We start from the raw sequence: 20609 nt of genomic DNA on the forward strand, positions 1-20609 counted from the left end.
CTCAAATAAATCTAAGTGAAGCATGAGAGCATTTCTTCAAAAATTCTAAAGCACCCCGTGCTCAAAAAGATATAAGTGAAGCACTAGTGCAATTCCATAGCTCATAAAAATTTAAGTGAAGCATAGAGAGCAATTCTAACAAGTCATGGCATAATTTTGGCTCTCTCAAATAGGTTTGTCCAGCAAGGATTCATGACTCAAAACAAGAAGCAAAACAAGCAAAGACTCATATCATACAAAACGCTCCAAGCAAAACTCATAGTATGTGACAAATAAAAATATAGCTTCGAGTAAAATACCGATGGTTGTTAGAAGAAATGGGGAAGAGGAAAACGAGAGGCAAATGGAAAATAATGTAAATTGCGAGGAGATGAGATTTGTGATTAGGAACCTGGTAGATGTTGATGATGTATCCGCGGCAACGGCGCCATAAATTCCTTTTGATGCCTGCTAGAACTACGTCGGTATTTCCCTAAAGAGGAAGGGATGATGCGGCACAGCGACAGTAGGTATTTCCCTCAGTGATGAGACCAAGTTATCAAACCAGTAGGAGAACCAAGCAACACTACATAAACAGCACCTGCACATAAATAACAAATACTCGCAACCCGACGTGTTAAAGGGGTTGTCAATCCCTTTCAGGTAACGGCGCCATAAATTGGCAGACGAACGGGGTAAAGTTGTAATAGATTGGATAATTCGATTGCAAATAAAATAAAGTGCAACAATGCATTTTTCTACTTTTGGTTTAATAGATCTAAAAATAAAAGAAAATAAAATAGATCGCAAAGGCAAATATATTAAAGAAGAGACCCGGGGGCCGTAGATTTCACTAGTGGCTTCTCTCGAGAAAAATAGCAAACGGTGGGTGAACAAACTACTGTTGGGCAATTGATAGAACTTCAAATAATCATGACGATATCCAGGCAATGATCGTTATATATGCATCACGTCCAACATTAGTAGACCGACTCCTGCCTGCATCTACTACAATTACTCCACACATCGACCGCTATCCAGCATGCATCTAGTGTATTAAGTTCATGGAGAAATGGAGTAATGCAATAAGAATGATGACATGATGTAGACAAGATCTATTTATGTAGAAACAGACCCCATCTTGTTATCCCTAATAGCAACAATACATACGTGTCGGTTCCCTTTCTGTCACTGGGATCAAGCACGGTAAGATCGAACCCATTACAAAGCACCTCTTCCCATTGCAAGATAAATAGATCAAGTTGGCCAAACAAAACCCAAATATCGGAGAAGAAAAATGAGGCTATAAGCAATCATGCATATAAGAGATCAAAGAAGACTCAAATAACTTTCATGGATAAAAATATAGATCTGATCATAAACTCAAATTTCATCGGATCCCAACAAACACACAGCAAAAAGAGTTACATCATATGGATATCCATGAGACCATTGTATTGAGAATCAAAAGAGAGAGAGGAAGTCATCTACCAACTAGCTACAGACCCGTAGGTCTACAAAGAACTACTCACGCATCATCGGAGAGGCACCAATGGACATGATGCACCCCTCCTTGATGGTGTCTAGATTGGATCTATGGTTTCTGGAACTTGCGTCGGCTGGAATTGATTTTCATCGACTCCCCTAGGGTTTCTGGAATATTGGGGTATTTATAGGGCAAAGAGTCGGTTCGGGAGGCACCCGAGGTGGGCACAACCCACCTAGGCCCAGGCGCGCCCTGGTGGGTTGTGCTCCCCTCTAAGCACCCCCCAGGTGCTTCTCCGGCCCACAGGATGTCTTCTGGTCCAAAAAAATCCACAAAAAGTTTCGCTACGTTTGGACTCCGTTTGGTATTGATTTTTTGCGATGTAAAAAACATGCAGAAAACAGCAACCGGCACTTGGCACTATGGCAATAGGTTAGTACCGAAAAATGATATAAAATGACTATACAATGATTGTAAAACATCCAAGAATGATAATATAACAACATGGAACAATAAAAAATTACAGATATGTTGGAGACGTATCACTACCCAAGTTTCGCCTCGAGATGGCGGCGCTCCATCCCGAAAGTCCTCTCCTTATTTTTTCTAGGTCAAAATACCTTATATACCAGAAGATGGGCACCACAGGTGGGGCAGGGTGCCCACCACCCACCAGGGCGCACTTGGAGGGGCTGGTGCGCCCTGGTGTCTACTGGCCACCTGGCAGCCCCCTCTCGTAGTTCTTTTCTCCAATATTTATTATATAATCCAAAATAATTCTCCATAAATTTTCAGCTCATTTGGAGATATGTAGAATAGGTATATCTGACATAGCTTTTTCAGGTCCAAAATTCCAGTTGCCGGTATTCTCCCTCTTTGTGTAAACCTTGCATATTATGAGAGGAAAGGCATTAGAATTACTCCATAAAGTGTTATAAAGCATAAAAACGATATATATACATATAGGGTGGGTCTATTCTAATAACACCCTTCTAGAGTCTTATTCTAATAACACCTAAATCTTATTCTGACTAGTAGAGTGCTCGTGCGTTGCTACGGGCGACAATGCAGATAATCAGCATTTTTATACTCACAATGTTACTAACATGTTGACGATGAAAATGATTATCATGAGCTGCATTATTCCTCATCTCTCCACCTAAATAGACATTTCTAACATAGTTCCACAAATTTCTTTTATTTCTATGATTGCTCGGGATGGAAGTATGCAAATGAAATGTTGCAGGATATTGCGCCGACCATCCCTTTAAACCCTGCCACCATCTCCGCCACCCGAGACCTCTCGTACCTTACATTCGAATCCATTAATCCACTGCCCATCTCTACCAACAACGACCCATCTCTGCTAATGGTTCTTCTTCCTCTCGCCTCTGCTTTTTTTTCTTCGTCCATCCTATTGATCCGCCCACCTCTCCCTGCCTAACCAATTGGCACCGCCACCCTATAGCCGGTGAGTGTTAATTACCAAACGTCGCCCCATGCTTGAGTCGCCACCTCCACTGGCGTCGACGCCATCCATCCCTCTAAACCCAACCACCATCTCCGGTGCCCACGACCTCCCGCACCCCGCACTTAAGTCCGTCAACCCCTGGCCTCTCCTCCACCACCGACGACCCACTGCTGCTACTATTCGTCTTACTCCCACTGCCCACCTTTTTATTCATCCACTCTATCAATCCGCCCACCTTTACGTGCCCAACCACTTGCCACCGACATCCACGATCAGCAAGTGTTGTTCACGCACTACCCCGTCGCCCCCTATCAAGTCGCCGCCTCCGTCGCCAGCCAACCCTCTAAACCCTACCACCATATCTAGCTCATGCAACCTCCCCGCACTCCACAATCCATTCCATTAACATGAACCTCTCCTTCACCGGCGACAACATGGCATGCCACATCATCTTCACCTTTGGTGAGGTCCTAATGAGCCATCGCCGGGGATGTCGCGGCCTACCATCCAGGGCTGCGCGTGCATTGCTACCAAAAAAATTGCCTCATCAAGAGCAAAGCACGTTCCAAAAAACATCTTAATAAGCTTCAGTGTGTTCAAGCTTACTAAGCTCCAAATAGAACTCCAAAAATCAGGTTAACCATCACCGGTTTCATTTAGAGAGCTAAAGATGCAAAGTTTACGCACATTAATAGTAGTAGCCTCTCAATCCCTCACCATCCATCTACAATAGTGCAAAGTAGTAAGATATGAACTAACTGCTTGCCTTCTAATATGAGAAGTCGAACCGGTGGCAGAACACACATATCCTAATCTACAATAAAAACATCTACTTTGAATCTTATTTCTCTTTAGCAAGTATTTTTTACTAAGCCAATTAAAGCATGTCTCTTAGTCCAAACTTCAGATAGGCATTCCATAAAGGAAGCACTTCATCAGGATCTTTCCTGTCACATCACACTCCCTGCAGAAATGTAAGAAATATACACAATGAACATCAAATAGTTGAATAGGAAGACACCAGAAACCTCAGAACAGACAGGTAAAATTTGATGGTACACAAATTCCCTTTAGAAGACATAAGAAGGTTTACACTCTCAACAACGTCCAAGAAAACCTAACATGCGAGAACTTATTAGTTATTAATGTTACTTCACTTTCTAAATCAAAGTAAAAATGAGATGCCATTTAAGGACAACAACAAAACGAAAACAGAGGAAAGAATGTTGGTACATGTACAATATGTATTAGAACTCAAATGCATTTTAAAATGTATGCAGGATAATGGCATTGCTCTGATAGAAACATAGGACCATTATAAAAGTTGGTGCTATGCTTTTTCTCGGATACATCTGAAGCCTCCCTACAATTTAATCAAATACCTCATTCTTCTTGTACACAGAGGCACCATTGCATTAAAGGTTACCATGTGATGCGGGCAAATGATTTAGTTAACGATAACACAGAGCTGATCACTACCTTGTTTATATACTTGCAATTAGTTGTAGCCATTTCGACAACTGAAGTCTTGTGCTCCCCAAATGAAGGAAGTGCAACACTTCCAGCAATCTCTGAATGTCTGAACACCAAAAAATCAGCTCCTGCAATCGAAATTCTGAAACTTTAATAATTGATCGCCACCAAATTATACACACTGATCCATGGATACTAAAAGTGAGATCTAATTTAACACATTAGTCGATGAATACTAAAAAGGGGGATCTGATTTAACTTTCATACACTTAGTTGTGCTCAGGATGAGGTCAGTTGAGCAGGAGAATGCAAGCATGGAGGGTGTGTCATGATCATTGAATTTGCAAAGGAAGTAGTCAATAAACGAGCAAGCAGTAACAGCTTGCATCCTCCATTTCAAGGTGCTGAAGACCAAAAGCTCCATCACTTTTATTGTCCTTGCCTCAAACGCAGAATTTGCCTCAAATCACCTGTCAAGCAAAAACCGTCGATTAGTTGAGATGACAAATCACATGTTCATAAAGTCTGGGTGTGTGACAGCTAGTGTATGACTGAAAATCTTGAGCCATTCTGTGGAAACTTGGCCATCCAGATTTAGTTGAGATGACAAGAACATGCATGCACTCACAAAACTGGTATTAGTATTGAAAGGGTCACCTTACCAGAAGATCGACAATATAAGCTTACCAAAATCTACACGTCGATAACCATGTACCGGAGAGACAAATTCCTTACGATATTGCAAGCTCATGTGTGTTTCGATCGTTTGGATGGCGACTTACATCCTTTTAGTGTAGGAGTTGGAAAAAATTCAGCTAGCTTACAACACTTACATTTTGGTCGAGGCGGTGAGATCCGAAGAGGGGTGGTCACGGCGGACGGGGCGAGGGCACCCTCGAGTCGCCCTCAGGTGGGCGACGCGAGGGGAGGGGGAGTGATCCTTCCGCTGCCTGAAAAATGAATGATCTGAGGCACTTGTTCTTGGTGTAACCTGCAACCAAAACATCCATTCATGCCCATCTTCTATGAAGTTTGAGGCAGCGATTGCTCTACTACAGCGACTGCGACAGTAGAAGGTTTGAGCTACTTTTCTTGTCTAAAACCAAAAAGGAATAAGAAATATAATATTTGATCATGGCTATTGCAATTCCTCTAACAAACTTCCGTGAAGTCCTGCTAGATGGTATAAAATGCAAACTTATTATATTATCACTGTCAACCTCTCGACCTTGTTTCCCTCAAAGAATACTTTTCCACATGAAGTTATTTCTAAAGAAGGGAATAACTTACACAGTTCTAAAGTTAAAACTTAAGAACTACACAATAATTAATAGCTCAAACTCTTGCACACATTCAGCCAAATAACTATAGAGATGCAGAGTGGAAGCATGTAGCACTGCTCATATAAACAGCTCAATTATAAATGCACCTGGGTCTGGAACTCTTGCTCAATTGATCTACCAACTTTAGCTTCCTCCTCATCTACTATTTTCCATATTATAATCTCTTCTCTAGCAGCTGTGTTACGTCCATTATCCGACCCTCGATCAACCTGAAGAATGCATCAAGCACAGTTATGTGCTGCCTCGTTGACTCCAACCTTCTTGAGAGAAGTAGTATACTTGAAACATCATAATAGAGATGAGAACATTACACTTTCATAAAGGAAATTGTACACTTTCAAAAACAAATAAGCAACGATCCAGTTCTGGATTATACACGGAGTTGTTGCTAGAGGAAATTGTAAAAAGAAAACGGCCTCATCAAGCCCATATGTTTTCAACCTTCAGAGGTGAGCAATTGATGAGAGCATATCTCTCTTTGATTTACAAAATTCTTATTTTTATAACTGTTGCATCTATCGAATAGTCCAAATGAAGAAAAGCATAATTTCTCTCCAGCCGTTATACACTAACTATGGGGCGCGAGTAGGTCGGAGGTTGTCCATCAGATTGTCCTCAACGCAAGTAAAAGCAACAGGCTTTCAGCCATGTTGTTACTTGTGCAGAGCTGATTTTTTAAATTAAAACACCTAAAGAACGAATAACATAATACTCAGTGGATGGCCCATGATTAAAAAAAAAGCAAATCTAACTAAGTTTCATGCACATGAGAAATACGTGCTACAGAATTGTTTAAGAAGGTTGAGATAGCCAACCTTTTCAGGTGAAAAATCAATTCCAAGGTTCCCAATTAACAGAATTATACCATTCAATTTTTCCAGGATCTCAGCAAAATAGTTCAAGCCATGGCAGTCATGATGCTCTCTCTCTCTCTACATTCAGAATAGAAAAATAGACAATCAGGCAAGTAGCATTATTCAGAATAGAAGCACATAGAAAACAAATAAACAAACACACAAATATTGATGTACAGAATCGATACAAAAACATAGTGTGGTGACATTGAGATGTTACATTTACAAATCTACACATACAGAATCGATACAAAAATATTAAAGTTGATCCCGAGAAAGCCACCATCTTAGAGTCACCGACGTCGGCATACATTGCGCCCAAGAACCTCTACCCGGACCAGCGCCATGCACCGGAGAACCACAACACTGAACCTCCAAGCCATGTCTCCACCCACGATGCTCCCAACAGAGGAACGACGCCATGACGCCGCCATCGCCGGTCCAAGACCTAGGCTTTCGCCCGGAGACAACAACCCAAGCAAGCGGGGGAGATGCCAACACACCTAAGCGACGCCTCCAAGGAGGGAAACGACACCCACGGGCGCCATCGCCGCCAACACCAACCGAAGACGGGCAGGATTTTCATCCGTAACGTTGGCCAACCCCCACCCCCGCGAAGAATTGAGGCCAGAATGTCAGTGCTGGATCACACCGCCACTGCCGCAACACCTTGCTATCGTGATCATAGCGACACAGAACACCAACACCCTGCACGGCGAGGACACGCAGTCCAGCTACCACCTTCCGCATGATCGGGGACAAACAACTCCATTACTCCTTCCACAACCAGCACGGCCAGAAGCTGCTGATGCCGCAAGCAACGGCTGTCACACCACCTCCTGGTGGACAACCCAGCAACGGACACAGCTCTGGAGCCCATGGCCGGGGAGCCACCTCGACGCACATCCAACAGAAGCGCGCACCACCGCGTGATGCTCCCCACAACCAAGCCGCTGACCCGAGCGCAAGCAGCCCAGAACCAGCCCGCGCCGCCACCCCTCGCTCCCACAGCCGCACCTGCAGAATCTCGCCGGGGTCAGCAGGGGCAGACCGCACCCACCGGCCGCCGCGGCAGATCCCGGCCGCCGCTTGCGCGGCCACTCCTGGCCCAGATCTGCCGCCTCCCTGGCCGAGGCGCGTCTCCACTCCGACCACCACCGACGGCTCGAAGCAGGTCGCCGTGCACGAGCATCTCCGCATCAATCCCACGACCATGCTCCGCCTCTCCGTACGCACCTCGCCGTGCGCCGCCTCACCGGAGAAAAACACCGCGCCGCCCACTTGACGCCTCTCCCTCGCGCGCGTGAGGCCCGTCGGAGCGCGCCGAATTCGCCCACCGCCTTCGACGGCCGGGCGCCGCCACCACCGCCCGCGCCGGCGGCGGCCAGAGGAGCAGGGCTAGGGGGGCTCGGGGGGGGGGGGGGGGGGGGGGGGGCTCAGGGGGCTAGGGTTTTCGCCTCCAGAGCCGCCCGCGCGAGCGGCTCGGGAGGGAGGGGAAAGGGAGCTAGTCATAGTTGTCACTGGTTAAATTTCGTAGATTTTTTTAGGACGAAAAAAAACGGACGAAACTGGTGGGACGAAAATAAACCCGGAACGCGGACTGCCAACTGAGAGATAACACCTCGAAGCGAACCGAACCCCACCCCGCCCACCCGTGCAGCCCACTTCCTCCCGCTGCCGTACTCCCCGCCCCCACCACTTCCTCTCTCCTCTCCACCTCCTAACATGCCCGACGCTCCTCCCGCATCCCCACCACCAGCGCCCCCTTCAACCGCCGGCGCGACCCCATCTACCTCCCATGGCCGGCGAGTCCCCGACCTCCTCCCACGGCCGGCGCGCCCCCGACCCCTCCCACGGCCGGCACGCATCCACCCACCCCCCATGGCCGGCGCTCCCCAACCACCGGTGTCCCCCGCGGCCATGGTGGGATCCAGCCGCCACCGGCCACCGGCGAGGCCTCCACCACCGGATCCGGCCGCCATGGCCACCGGTGCAACCGCAAAGCCGACGGATGCAGCCGTGACCCACCACCTCGCGCTCTGCCATGTCCCGTAGCCACGGCGCTGCCTCCTTCCTTTTCCTTCTCTGGCGAGGGATCCCGAGCGGCCGCAGCAGTCAGGTCGAGTTCCGTTGGGATCCATGTCGTCCCGCCCCGCCGGATCCACCGGCTGCTCTGGATCTGGCGATAGGGAAGCTCCACCGCCGCCTGGTACATGTGTAGCAATGTGCCTCCAGCTGCCCCTGCCTCCTACTCCGGCGACCTGCTGTTTCCGGGAGCCCCGACAACCTCCTACTAGATCCGGCCGCCGTATCGTACCTTCTCCGCACTGCAAGCACCGGCCTCCGGCTTCCTCTCGTCCCCTTCAATTTTTTTGCCTTTCCAGATTTCACTTGGGCACAAACACTTCAGTTCGCTTTGTGCATCACTGCGGTGCGGCTGGATGTCCAGTCCACCGGCGAGCGTGCTTGCATTCCGGTGGCACGAGGCTCGTGGTCAGACGTGCAGTCCAGTGGCACCGGCGAGTTCATTTCAGTGCTCGCCGCCATAGTTCGTTGCTTTTTTTTGCAGTCCCCCCTGGCCGTGCAGTTTACTCAAAGAAGAGGTTCGCTTTGTGCTTAGTTGATGTTTTGTTTGCGTCAATGTGCAGTTTACTCAAGAAGAAGTGCGCCCAATAAGAAAAAGAAGAGAACATCTATGTTCATTTGAAGTTCATTTTGTTGTTTATGAGAAACGCAGAGAGAAAAAGGGCACTACCTAGTGAATTGGAAGTTCATTTTGTAGTAAGAAAAATGGATGGTAATTTTGCATCAGCAAGTCTTTGCCTAGTGTAGTACAGTTGGGTACTCTGTCGTTGATTATGCTACGTACTGGATGGCTGTGTAGCTGTGTAAAAATAATGAATGTATATGTATGTTTTGAAGCTCACTTTGTTCTCGCACGAAGTTCGCCATAAAACTCCTTCGTGGTTCACTTGGTGATCCGAAACAAAAACACCTCGGAAAGCAGCTCACTTCTCATTACGTGTGGTTCACTTGCTTAGTCCCTGCGGTCCACTCGCCCGGTCTATGCACGTAATAAATATTGAGTTTGGAAAAGAAAAAGCTCAAGCGGTTCATTTTCGGTAGTGTCGCGGCCCGTTTACGGTAGTCTCGAAGTTCACTTTTCATAGTGTTGTGGTTCATTAACACTCGACATGAAGTGCACTTCACCTTGTTTGGAAAAATTTACGTCCCACAAAGAAGAAATCATGGAGTGCACTTGTCTGTTCGATGAAATGCGGTTTTTAGTCTGAAGCAGTGCACTCCACCTTGTTTGGGAAAATTTATGCCCCACGAAAAAAATCATGCGGTGCACTTGTCTGTCCAATGAAGTGTGGCTTTTAGTCTAAATAAGTACGGTTTTCTGTCTGATGCAGTATGGCCCGTTTACGGTAGTCTCGAGGTTCACTCTTCATAGTATTGTGGTTCACCAACACTCGACATGAAGTGCACTCCACCTCGTTTATGAAAAATTACGTCCCACAAAAAAGAAATCATGCAGTGCACTTGTTTGTCAATGAAGTGCGGTTGTTCGTTCGATGCAGTGCGGTTTTCAGTCGGATGAAGTACCCACGTCGATTTGGGTGTCGCGAAAAACAGTGTGTCCGCATTTCGGTAAATTTAAAACTACTCTTAAACTATAAGGAATTAGAGAGAGTGTTCTACATGAAAAAGTTGCGTCTCGTCGATATCTTTCCAAGGCATATCATTTGAATCATTTCGACAACCGGTTTCTAAAAATTTCGCGAAAAACGGCCGCTGCCACTCGTCGTCCGCCGCACGATTTTCAAAATTAACTTAAAACTGTAAGGAATCTCAAAACCATTTCTATATATGAAAGTTGCGCCTTGTCCATAGCTGTCCAACGACGTATTACACGCCTCGTTTCGACAAACGGTACAGAAAATAGAGCAAAAACAGTATCGAAAATTGCAAAAAATTCAAAAAAAACAGAATTCCGCGATTTAGTAAATTTGAAACTGCTCTTAAACCGTAACGAATTAGAGAAAATAATAGATATTAAAAAGATGCGCCTCGACGATATCTTTCTAACGGCGTATCATTTGCCTTATTCCGATGAGCGGTTTAGAAAAAATCATGAAAATACGCTCGCTGCCACTCGCCATCCGCCGCACCATTTTTAAAATTGCTCTTAAACCGAGAGGAATCCCGAAAAGTGTTCAACATGGCGAAGTTGCGCCTAATCAATAGCTTTTCAACGGTATATTATACGCCTCGTTCCCATAAACGGTTAAAAAATTAGAGCGAAAACAGTACCGGAAAAACACTGCGTGCAGTTTTTTTCGACACGGAGTTCACTCGTGTGAGTACTGCAGCACACTTGGTTCAAACAATGACGTGCACTTGAATTGAGCGTGCAGTGCGGAAGTATTATCAGAATAACTATTCTGACAATATTATCAGAATAGACCGGCTGTATATATAAACACTATTCTGATCACGGGATCATAATAATATTCTGATCACAACCTGGCCTGCCTGAGTAACGCGCCTGAACTTCCCTCTGTACGAACCCGACCTTCGGGCTATCTTCGCAACCGCGTCTCCCCGCGCGAACTATTCTGGTTAGTCGTGTTCTATATGATGTTAGTGTAATCTTGAAACGTTTTTTAGCAACTAAATACCGGTTTTAAATAGAAATCTCGCTCATTGGCAGATTTTTTGCACTCGGGTCGATGAACTCGCGTTTTTGCAATTTTACTGCCTGAGTTGTTCGACCTGAACTTCCCCCTGTGCTAGGTTGAACTTCCGCCAACATCGCCCAAATGGGGCTTGCTATATACCGTTAGAAAGCTACGGACATGAGTATCATGACCCAACTTAAATTTTGGGCAAAATGTAAGCGGTTTAAGAGCAGTTTTGAAAACCTTTTTTTCTTCAAACAAAAAACATGAATCGTATTTTCGATCGCATTTCCAAACCGTTTATCGGAATGAGGCAAATAATATAGCCTTGGAAAGCTGCTGCAAAACCGCTCCTTCCACATGTTGAAAGTTTTCTCTAATTCCATATGGTTAAAGAGTAATTTGGAAAATCATAAAATTTCACAAATCGAACAGCCGAGTTCGTATTTTCAATGTCATTTCTAAACGGCTAATATAATTGAGGCAAATGATATGGTGTTGGAAAGCTTATGAAAATACGCTACTTTTTAATATTGAAAGTGTTTTCTAATTTTGAACGGTTTAAAAATAATTTAGAAAACGGTACAAGTTCCACCGAGTTTGTATTTTCGAGCTAATTTTTTAACTGTGCGTCGGAACGCAGCAAATGATATGGCGTTGAAAAGCTTGAGGAAATGCGAAACTTTTTGTTTTATATTGTTTGTCCCAATTCTTTACGGTTTTAAGTCAGTTTTGAAAATGGCTAAAAATGTATTTCCGCTGTAATTTCTACAAAATTTGTCGGAATGGGGCAAATAATATACCGTTGAAAAGCTACGAAAATGCAAAACTTTTTCATATTAATGGTATTCTCTAATTCCTAGTCGTTTTCAAGTAATTTCAAAAACGACGAGATCATTCGTTCTGCCTTTATCGCGAAACAGATTCTTCGAAAATGCACCGCGTGAAGAACCTGAACTTCTCGGCATGTCTACTTGAACTTCACTCTGTTTTTCACGTGCTTTTTTTGCCCATATCTCTCCATCCACTCACCGGAATTGAGCAATTAATATACCGGTAGAAAGCTTATGTAAACATGCAACTTTACCGTGTTGATCATTTTTTAATACTCACGACGGTTTTGAAAGTTTTTCATCTCAAATTCATTCACTATAGTAGTCGAACTTCCTGCTGTTTTCACGTTGAACTTCTGTGACGTATTTTCGTTTCTAATTTTCTCATCCATTTCGTCAAGTCCTAAAACACTCTTCAAAATTGAGCATGTAAATCCTAGGGTTTTTATCTCTGAACTTCTCTGTTTTTTTTAGTTTGAACTTCTTAGTTTTACTCTTATAAAAGGAAAAAAAATGATTTTTAAGTAAACATCATACAACCTTTTAAAATTAAACTTCATACGTTAATTTTGCATGGAAACAAAGAAGAATTTGAGTATGTTGTGTACATCAAACTATTTCGTTTTTTAATATGAAATTATTGATTATCTTTTTTTAAATGGAATTGCTCCAAAAAAATTAAAATGCAAAAAGTGACGCTACCCTTTAGCAAAAAAATCAGAATTTTTATAGACATCAAACCGCTCCACTTTTTCAATTTTTGAACCTCTTTGCGTATTTTTAGAAACGGGAAAAATAGGAGTTTTTGTAATAAATGACGAACTTCTTCGTTATTTCGAACTGAACTTCTTGGTTTATTCATTAGTAACGGGAAACATATGAGTTTTTGTAATAAATATTGAACTGCTCCATTTTTTTTGAAATTGAATTTCTTGGTTTATTATTTAATAACGAGGAAAATCTGGATTTTCATATACACTGAACTATTCTACTTTTTTTTAAAAAATTGAACTTCTTGATTTTTTTTTCAATCTAGACTTCTTTGGTGTTATCATTTGTAATAGAAAATAAAAAAATAATGAATTTTTAACTACTCTATTTTTTAAAAAAATAATTAGCTTCCTACATGATAAAACATACACATAACTTTTATATATATCGAACTTCTTGTGTGGATTTACATTTTTTTCGCTGATAGATTAAACGATCTTTTTTTGTCACATATTTTTTGAACTTTTGCATTTTTTTTGTTTGAACTTCTATCTTTTTATACGCAAAAAGAAAAAATAACTACCCATTGCACGAAGACACACACAACCAGTTTTTGCATGCATGAACGCAAGTGTGCTCTCAACTCGATCATGTAGGTCATGCAAAAAATTACAGCAAATTAAAATGCACACATAACAATTGAAACACTGATGGCAACATCTTTTTGCAATGTTTAATATTTGGATCCATGAACATAAAATTTGAACTTCCTAATTTACTCCATGAACACAAAAAACAAACACTATAAAACTAATATGGAAAATAAACATGACAAAACTAGTTTTTTTCAATTCAGTGTATCGCGCGCACACGTGGACAGCACATCCACAATTTCTTTTGGCTGACATCATATGAAAAAAGTGTTTGTTTAATAACTGATTTTTTCACCAATGACCAGTAAATCCGGCGTGTAGCTTAGTAGAACTTCACCGATGCCGGCACATAGCCCTTGTACATGGCGTAGTTCCTGTTTCCCTGCATTGAACTTCTTCAGCTGACACAACAAAGCGTCCACACACAGTTTTGTACCACTACACGATAGGAGGGGAGCTTCTGACATGCCTCAACTAAGAAGCACCGGCTGGGTTCTTCATATCCTGGGGAGAGTAATTCTCAGGTGTCAAATGTGACAATTTACATGAGTTGATGGAGAGAGGATTTGAGCTATCGGTGGCATAACCTTCATATCCGTAGAACAAACAAATCATAAGCATAAGCAATAGGCTGTTATCAAGAAACAAAAAACATGCTAGAGGTTGACAAAAAGAGGCGCCATGGTTGCAGCCGAAGCCGGTGTAGGTGGTTGGCCGCGCCGGTGACGCGCTGGAGGAAGGGAGTGTTGTCGCCGACAGCGGGCGATGAGGAAGTGAGCAGCTGCAGTGCATGCGGGCCTGACTGGCTTCCATACATTATGCATTGTTGCTACCCAAAATCAGAAATATCTGAAACATGGATGGGATGGGATGGAAGAAGTGCTACGCTGACGTCACCTTCTGTTGTGGACTTCTGTTCGCGATGGCCTCGACCTCCCTGACGCTACGGGGCTGGACTGTGATGGTGTTGGGTCACCGTCAGGGCAATTGGGACTTGGACGGTGCGTCTCTGCACACTTCCACCTCTGAATGCTGTGCAGGTAAGGATTTCATCAAGAGACATATTTAACAAAATGAAAGTACGAATCGGAAGAAACTAAGGAAACTGTACAAACTGTAGGACATACATGGAATGTTGTGTATCTAAACTGATCTGGGCATGCATTGGAGCTTCATGCATATTTACGGGTTTTATTAAAATGACACGTAATTTTTTTTCTGAACTATTTCTTTTGTACCAACTATATTTGAACTATTGATTTTTATATTACTAAACTGCTGTATGTATATGAGTTATATGCGCTAAAAGTTGCTGCTGTTGTACTGATGATATCTTTCTCTTGTCAATAAACTAAACTGTTTGTAATATGGGCAGTATAACTGATGAAAATTCAGTAGAGCGTGCTATTGCATATGAGTTTTTTCTAAGAACAGAAAAAAGTATGGAATCAACAATACATAAAAGGAGCAATATCTTTCATCACCTAATTCTGCTAAAGGTACGTACAGAGCAGATATTGTAGTCTTTTTGAAAGTGTTAGCTTCAGGAGGAGAAGCCACTGGCCGAGGTGAGAAGGAGAAGCACCTTGCCTCCTTGTTGATGCACGACAGTGTGGGAAGCACGGTGCAGGTGAGTGCTACCTGGAGGAAGCTCAGATGGGTGGAGCTGGACGACTGTAGGGAGGGGGAGGGAGTGCTGACCGACATGCCAAGCGGCTAGGTAGAAGCCCCGACGGCGAAGAATAGAAGCCAGCCACGCCAGCGGGTCTACTCCACCGTGCGATGCAGTTCGATCATCCTGAGCGAGGCAGGAGGGAGTTAGAGCACGGCCCTCCGACGGCGGCCCAAACGCAGGTGTGCGAGCGAGGTTCTGCTCCCGACTCCGCGAAGCCCTCCGCTGGATCCACAGCCTACGGCGTCGGCGATGGGTGGCCGGCGGCGGGAGGCGCATCGGGGCCCGGAGGGCGGCGGCGGGAGGCGCGTGGGAACCGGGGGGGGGGGGGGGGGGGGGGGCTGGAGGTGCGTCGGGGCCGGGGTGGGAGGCAGCGAAGGCGCGTCCTGGCAGAGATGGGCCGCGGCGGAGGTGCGTCCGGGTCGGTGTAGGTGACGGCGGGAAGCGCGCCGGGGCCGAGGGGCCGGCGGTGGGAGGCGCGCCGGAGCCGAGGAGGCGGCGGAGGGAGGTTGGTCGGGGAGGTTGCGGGGAAGGTCAGCGCGGGGAGTGGATAAGGTGGGCGCCGATGGAACGTTGTTTTTTTCATTTCGAGAAGTTCGGGTGGGCTGCCTTTCCAAATCCAGGAACATCCCATCGCCCCTCTATAGGACGCGCTGTTATCAGAATAACTATTCTGATCCTAGGATTAAAATAGTATTATCTTATATAACAATAGAAAAACATGATGCACGTCTTTATAGGACGCGCTGTGATCAGAATAACTATTATGATCCCAGGATTAGAATAGTGTTACCCTATATAACAGTAGGAAAACATGATGCAAAATAGACGTATCAAGATGTTGTGGGACCATGGGTTCAGTTGGTGCGGCCACATGACCACAACACACCTCCTTTCCACAACCTCCCGACGCTCTTGTCTTTATATTTGCCCCAAAAACCCTAACTTATTTATCAAGGATTTTTTCGCCGCCGCCGCCACCTCTCGGTTCATGAAGATCTTCTTTGGTGTTTCTAAATAATCAGCCCAAGTCAGCCGTGGTCTTGAAAAACCTATCTCTTTCACGTATGAGTTCTAGGTGTTATCATTGAAAATAAAGGGCCGTCCATCATAAAAATTACTATTATTATTCTCACCCTATCTTCGAATAATAGTAAAGTCCCCACCCACCAACATGTGTAAGGACTCAGAACCACAAATCCATACCAACTCAGCTAGGAAGTCAGGTTAGACCTCAGGTCGGGCTCTACCTTAGACCGCCACTAATGTCCATGAGCAGCAGTCACCTTTCGACCGCACATGATATCTGATAGAAAAATCACCGACCTTCATATTTACTACCTCAATTGTAGTTTTATAAACCCCTTGCAAAATACCACATAGCCTTTGCCAGAGGTAGGCAATAGCAAGCAGAATCAAGAGCACGCCATAGGTAGCTCAAAAAAGGTGTCGAGAAGTTTGGACGTCCAGTCTCCATCAGAGCAATAAAGTCCAAGTATTGTTCTCTAGAAGTGTCAGAAAAAAATTGTCATTTAGCCAAGTCGAAGGCCTCTACTATTCCAGATAATTCTTGTCACTTTCTTTTTGTGGAAAGGATAAGAGCTATTATAAAAGTTCATCAGAAGTACAAAGCATCTCAAACATAATAAAAATTACTTTGAGATTCCAAGACCATCAAACAACCACTACTGCCAAAATGAGCCGCTGACGTGCCACTGTCGCCAGTCCCCTACCGAAGGCGGCTTGACCTTGTAGATGATAATCGGGAAGTCTTTGTGCGAGTGCCCCTAAGGACTAGCGCCCTGGAGCTGCAATTGTCTCACCACATGATGAGAAACCCTAACCTCACAGCCCCAAGGAGACGACATGAATCTACGTCGGAGCTCTGTCAACTACATTCAAACGGACGAACTCGAGGAGGATCAAAACCCGGAAGACAAACTCGAAGAAGAAGTGCCGCCACCCACCCAAACATCGTACCTATGAGGACTAAAAAAATACTAACCCAAACTACTAACCGAAGCAGACGCACCGGGATACTCCTCCCCGCCACCAGCCGCCGGTGCAGCAGACAGAGGGAAGGAGAATCCACCGGCTCACCAGTGAAGTCTGGAAGAAAAAGTTTGCCCTTGCCACCTAGGGTTCGGGGAGGAAACGAGATGAAGACTCGTTAGATAATTCCTCTCGTTGGTAGTAATTTGTTTGTGGACTTATCATGCGTGTTACAACACATTACACAATACATAGGAGCCTTTTCGATTATTTTTGAAAAGGAGGATGACTACTGGCCTCTGCATCGGACAATGCATACAACCATCTTTATTATATTATTCAACAATACTTGACAAAACAAGAGCCTTTGTCCATGGATTGCCAATAATGCTAGTAAAACAATTGAGCTAGTGCATGATACATACTTGTATGTATGTACGGTGGATCTTGGCCCTTGCTGGTGGGAGGGCTCTGTTTTTTCATGCTTTCTTGAGTTTTGTTAGGGTTTGTGTTCTTCTCACATAGGCAAGGCGACGACGGTTCTCTGAAGATGAAATAAGATTCTCCCCGCCTAGTCCCCGTCCCAGTGGTGTTTCTAGCATCTTCATAGGGTATGTGGAGGTTTGTCTCCGACAAAGCTCGCGAGATTTGATCGGCGTTTGTCTTCGGCGGATCCACGTGGATCCTGTCTTTGTTCGTCTGTGTTTGTGTGTCTACAGGTTGGATCCTTCCGATGTACGCCTCTCTTCATCAGCGGTGGTTGTTGTTCTTGTTAGAGATATATTTGGGTTACATGTATTTGGTAGTCTAGGATTTGTAATCCTTCCCTACCTTATCTCGAGGAGAGGCTTCTTCCCCTCCAAGTCTTGTACTCAATATATACTCGCCCTCCAGGCTCAATAATACATCAATCAATCATATTCCACAACAATCCCTTTCTATCCCTTCTAACATGGTATCAGCCTTATCTCAATTCTAAACCCTAGCCGTCGTCCCCGGGGCGGTCGGCATCCATGACCGCTGCAAGGCGCCCCGCCGATCGTGTTTTTCGGCTGCCCTAGAGAGCCTTTTTCCCGATCCATTGATCGGAGTTTTTCTCTCTCTTGCTGGTCGTCTTGATCGACGGTTCTTTTTTGGTTTTCCATCTCAGATCGGCTTATGTCGCCCGCCGCCGTCCGTCATCGACAATGCGTGTCTCCTTCATTGACATCCTCATTGTCTTCGCCTGGATCAGTTGCCGACTTCACGCACAGCCGTGCGGGTACGGCGGCCACTCATGTTGTGCGTTCTGCGCTGCCTGGCCTGCGATGGCTGCCTGCTCGAGTGCCGGGCGCTGGCTGACCGGTCTCTGCATGCCTCACGCGCCGCAAGGCCTGGCTACAAGGACGCGGGCAGGTTGTCTCCAGGTTGCTCACGACCTCACGTGTTTTTTTGAACATAGTACAGACGCAAGCGCTCATATACACGCGTATACACTCACCCCTATGAACGCACCACACGCAAACCCTACCCCTATGAGCACCTCCGAAAGACTGAACCGACATATTATCTTGAAATTTACGAAGTCACCGTAGGCACCTCGTCGTTGACGGGAACGTCTCCTCCCACTGAATGCCCATCGCCGGAAATCCTGAAATAAATCAAGGAATAAGTGCGAGCACCAGGATTTGAACCCTGGTGGGCTGGGGATACCACAGTCCCTCTAACCATCCAACCACAGGTTGGTTCGCCACGACCTCACGTGTTGTATGTGTGCAAACCATGAGACCGGCCTCCGTGTGTACATGTGCTCTTGTGCTGTCCTGCTAACAGGAGCCGTGTGACCTGCAACAACGGACGCGCTGCAGTTGGTTCTTATCCCGTGCGTTGCAGTCCACTGCGTACCTCGACAGGTTTCTATGCAGATCGTCATCAAGCACGCCCGTCTTCATCAAACGAACAACGGGTTGCCGCTGTGCCATCCCGTCGGACCGCACCGCCGCCGCCCCGCGGTTCTCTCCACGGCTGCATCGACTCACACGCTGCCGCTGCGTCGTCTTTTTGGATCGTAGCTAGTGCCGCGGCCCGCGGTCTACCGTCGCCCCGAGGACGTCCACTTCAGGCCGTCTTTGGGGCTGCACCGACCCTCGCGCTACCACTGCATCGCCCCATCGGACTGTAGCGAGCATGGCACGCGGTCCTTACCGCCGCCCCGTGGTGCTCCCCTCGGCTGCACTGACCCGCGCGCTGCCACTGCGTTGCCTTTTTGGGCCGTTGTGCCGCGGCCCGCGGTCCACCGCCGCCCCGAGGCCGTCCGCTCCAGGGCATCCCCGTGGCTGCACCAACCCTTGCGTTGCCGCTGCGTCACCCATTGGGCCGTAGCGAGTGTGGCACGTGGTCCGTGCCGCCGCCCTGAGGTCTTCCCCACCGTCGCCCGGACCCGCGCTCTGCTGCTGCGTCTGCCCTTCGGGCCGTAGCGTTGTGGCACGCGGTCCACTTCGCCGTCCACGCGCGTCGACTTCTGTGTGGTATGTGCCGCGCCGGTCTTCATCACGCTGTCGGGTTCTTCCTCGCCTACTTCGAGCACCGCCGCCGCGTTCTTGAACTAGCAGCCGCCGCCCTTCTTCCCGGTCCACGACGACTACCTCGACCCGGCCACCCCGACTCGACATCGACCACGGCATCCCTTGCACGGCTACCTCGACCATAGCTACACCACCCTACGCTCTTGACTAACTCGACGTCAACACGAAGGGCTATCATCCGCTTGAGCAACTCGTCGGCCTCCTCTATAGTCAACATGTCTGCGACGCGACACCATCCAAGATGCTCCCACTACGACCGCAGGGGGATGTCAGTCCGTCGGCTGCTTTTCTCTACAGTCTGACCATCCGCGACGCTCATGTTGTCTGCGACGCTACCGTTACGACTGCGGGGGGATGTTGGAGATATATTTGGGTTACATGTATTTGGTAGTCTAGGATTTGTAATCCGTCTCTACCTTATCTCCAAGAGAGGCTTCTTGCCCTCCAAGTCTTGTACTCAATATATACTCGCCCTCGAGGCTCAATAATACATCAATCCATCATATTCCACAACAATCCCTCTCCATCCCTTATAACAGTTCTGGTGCGCTCGTCTTATGGGGCCTTAGCCCGATGACTTCCCGACTGTCTACTACAACAAAGTTTGCCCGGCTCCGATGAGGGAGGGGCGAAGACGGCAGGGCGCCTTCGGCTCGCTCCAGTGCTTGTAGTCGTCGCTAGATGGTCTACGGGCTTGGATGTATCACTACTAGGAAAAGCCCTGCTAGTGGCGCACCTGTTTTGCCTACTAATGGCGCACTACAGGTGCACCACTAGCACCACGCCATTAGATTTTATTACTAATGGCGCACCACAGGTGCGCCATTAGTATACCAGATACTAATGATGCACCATGTAGTGCGCCATTAGTATACCATACGGTGCGCCATTAG

The 20609-nt window shown here is 46.3% G+C and overlaps 1 protein-coding gene and 1 long non-coding RNA gene across 6 annotated transcripts; both read right to left on the reverse strand.

The window, feature by feature from the left end:
- Positions 1 to 1825: 1825 nt before the first annotated feature.
- LOC109759191 (uncharacterized) lies at positions 1826 to 8122 on the reverse strand. 5 transcript variants are annotated; one of them, XR_012184351.1, is made up of 7 exons: positions 7843 to 8122; positions 6568 to 6684; positions 5839 to 5961; positions 5243 to 5400; positions 4677 to 4879; positions 4416 to 4537; positions 1826 to 2351 (listed from the first exon to the last, which is right to left on the reverse strand). XR_012184351.1 is itself a non-coding variant. In XM_073500031.1 (7 exons), the coding sequence occupies exons 1-5, from the start codon at positions 7819 to 7821 to the stop codon at positions 4876 to 4878; spliced, it is 600 nt and encodes a 199-aa protein (XP_073356132.1). In that variant the 5' UTR covers positions 7822 to 8016; the 3' UTR covers positions 2125 to 2351; positions 4416 to 4537; positions 4677 to 4875. The 5 variants fall into 5 exon arrangements, 3 of the variants coding, with proteins under 3 accessions (XP_073356132.1, XP_020173605.1, XP_073356133.1); XM_073500031.1 differs by having other exon boundaries at positions 2125 to 2351; positions 7624 to 8016; XR_002232019.4 differs by lacking the exon at positions 1826 to 2351 and adding an exon at positions 3568 to 3900 and having other exon boundaries at positions 7843 to 8109.
- Positions 8123 to 13534: 5412 nt separating this feature from the next.
- On the reverse strand, positions 13535 to 15775 carry LOC109759201 (uncharacterized). Its single transcript, XR_002232021.4, has 3 exons — positions 14996 to 15775; positions 14386 to 14520; positions 13535 to 13992 (listed from the first exon to the last, which is right to left on the reverse strand). It is a non-coding gene; the product is annotated as an uncharacterized lncRNA (long non-coding RNA).
- Between the last annotated feature and the right edge of the window lie 4834 nt (positions 15776 to 20609).

Source organism: Aegilops tauschii, chromosome 5 (genome assembly GCF_002575655.3).
Source record: "Aegilops tauschii subsp. strangulata cultivar AL8/78 chromosome 5, Aet v6.0, whole genome shotgun sequence".
Taxonomy (NCBI): domain Eukaryota; kingdom Viridiplantae; phylum Streptophyta; class Magnoliopsida; order Poales; family Poaceae; genus Aegilops; species Aegilops tauschii.